The 2,008-nt window shown below is 43.5% G+C and overlaps 1 protein-coding gene across 7 annotated transcripts in view; it reads left to right on the top strand.

Moving 5' to 3' along the window:
- Positions 1–645, top strand: part of HEATR4 (HEAT repeat containing 4) — a 52,015-nt gene extending 51,370 nt beyond the window's left edge. For 4 of the 7 annotated variants that reach the window (XM_017882818.1, XM_017882817.1, XM_017882815.1 and 1 more), the window contains one exon: positions 307–645. In XM_017882818.1, coding sequence (XP_017738307.1) covers positions 307–465 — 159 coding nt within the window. In that variant the 3' untranslated portion in view covers positions 466–645. The remainder of the gene's footprint in view (positions 1–306) is intronic. The other 3 variants (XR_001887462.1, XR_001887461.1, XM_017882819.1) reach the window with 2 other exon arrangements.
- The last annotated feature ends 1,363 nt before the right edge of the window (positions 646–2,008 follow it).

Below are 2,008 nucleotides of genomic sequence, written 5' to 3'. Positions count from 1 at the left end.
AAAAAAAAAAAAAAAAAAAAAAAAAAAAAAAAAAAAAAAAAAAAAAAAAAATTTGCTGGGCGTGGTGGCGGGCGCCTGTAATCCCAGCTGCTTCAGAGGCTGAGGCAAGAGAATCACTTGAACCCGGGAGTCGGAGGTTGCAGTGAGCCGAGATTGCACCACTGAACTCCAGCCTGGGCAACAGAGTAGGACTCTGTCTCAAAAAAAAAGGAGACACACTATGGCCAAAGACACCTTCACTTCGTCTCTGTCACTCACATGAGACACGTTTGGCATATGCACTCATGTTTGCATGTTTCTCTGCAGCCTGTGAAGCCCCGCACACCAAATCCCTGGTTACAAAGTTCAGTCCCAGGCCTAACCACACGAAGCAGAGTTCGTTCATCACTTGTCAAAGATCTACTCACCTCCCGGGAGAAAAGGATTGCTGTGGGACCATTTAGATCGGACTACCCAGCTCTTTAGCTGGGTAAATTCTCAGAGAGAACATTTTTTCCACATTTTTTTCTAGAGAACATTTTCTCTAAGCTGAACACTTCTCTTACTTCAAGATGCAGGGAGCAGTGGACCTGGTCACGTTGGGTCTTTTTAATTGATACTGTACAATCTTCTTGTCACTATGTTTATAAAGAAAAATTGTTTAACAGTAAACCTCATGTCTTAATGTGCACTATTCACACGGAAGGTTAAAGAAAACTGACATCACATTAGACGACAAAGCATATTTTTCCACACCCCAGAAAGGTCATGTACTGAATATGGGTCAGAATTCCAAATCTTTCTAAAGTGGAAGGATCCAGCGTCTTTTGCAAGCAGTACAAATTGCCCTCTGAAACCCAAATTAGGGCTGGGCACCATGGCTTATGCCTGTAATCCCAGCATTCTGAGAGACCAAGCAAGGTGGGTAAATCACATGAGGCCAGGAGTTTGAAACCATCCTGGCCAACATGATGAAACCTCGTTTCTACTAAAAATACAAAAAAATTAGCTGAGTGTGGTGGCACACACCTGTAATCCCAGCTACTAGGTAGGCTGAGGCAGGAGAATAGCTTGAACGCAGGAGGCGGAGTTTGCAGTGAGCCGAGATTGCGCCACAGCATTCCAGCCTGGATGACGGAATGAGATTCTGTCTCAAAAAATAATAAAATAAAATAAAATCCAAACTAGAATCTCATTTGTCTAGGAAAGAAACAGCTTAGGTGTCTTTTTAAATCTACCAGTCTAGTCTTGTTCTACATTAGGTTCTTTAACTGTAGTCCACAGAGCTATGTGGAAGCCATGTCAGGGAACTATTACAAAAAAACCACACCAGCATAATCATTTCCCCTTTTGTGTGGGTGGATGTGAATGCATCTTTACCCTTGGGAAACAACTCCGCAGTTTCACAAGGCCGATTAGCAATTCTCATGAGCCTCAATGTACTTAATATTTGAAATACTCAGGCGGATCATAGAACAGCTGTAAACTGAATCTGTATCATAAGATGGGATTCTGTAAGAGCACATGATACTCAAAAATTGCCATGGGTGAGGAAAGACCCAGATTTCCAAATAGTGTGAATCCAGCTTCCTTTCCTAAATACTGATTGCTGTTTACACCCTAAAATGTTTGAGATATTCATTAATGAAAGTAAAGACAACGTGAACCTCTCCCCTTTTTTCTTCCCCTAATCACATCTTCTCTTCCCATGGCACTGTTACTGTGAAAAATATAAAAAGCAAGGCCGGGCATGGTGGCTCATGCCTGTAATCCCAGCACTTTGGGAGGCTGAGGCAGGTGGATCACCTGAGGTCAGGATTTTGAGACCAGCCTGGCTAACATAGTGAAACCTCGTCTCTACTAAAAATACAAAAATTAGCGGGGCATGGTGGCAGGCACCTGTAATCCCAGCTACTTGGGAGCCTGAGGCAGGAGAATCACTTGAACCTGGGAGGCAGAGGTTGCAGTGAGCCGAGATCCTGACACTACACTCTGGCCTGAGAGACAGAGTAAGACTCCACCGTCTCAG

This window comes from Rhinopithecus bieti, unplaced genomic scaffold (genome assembly GCF_001698545.2).
Source record: "Rhinopithecus bieti isolate Rb0 unplaced genomic scaffold, ASM169854v2 scaffold_13259, whole genome shotgun sequence".
Lineage (NCBI taxonomy): Eukaryota > Metazoa > Chordata > Mammalia > Primates > Cercopithecidae > Rhinopithecus > Rhinopithecus bieti.
Note: the sequence above shows the minus strand (reverse complement) of the source record. Positions and strands in the feature narration are given on the sequence as shown.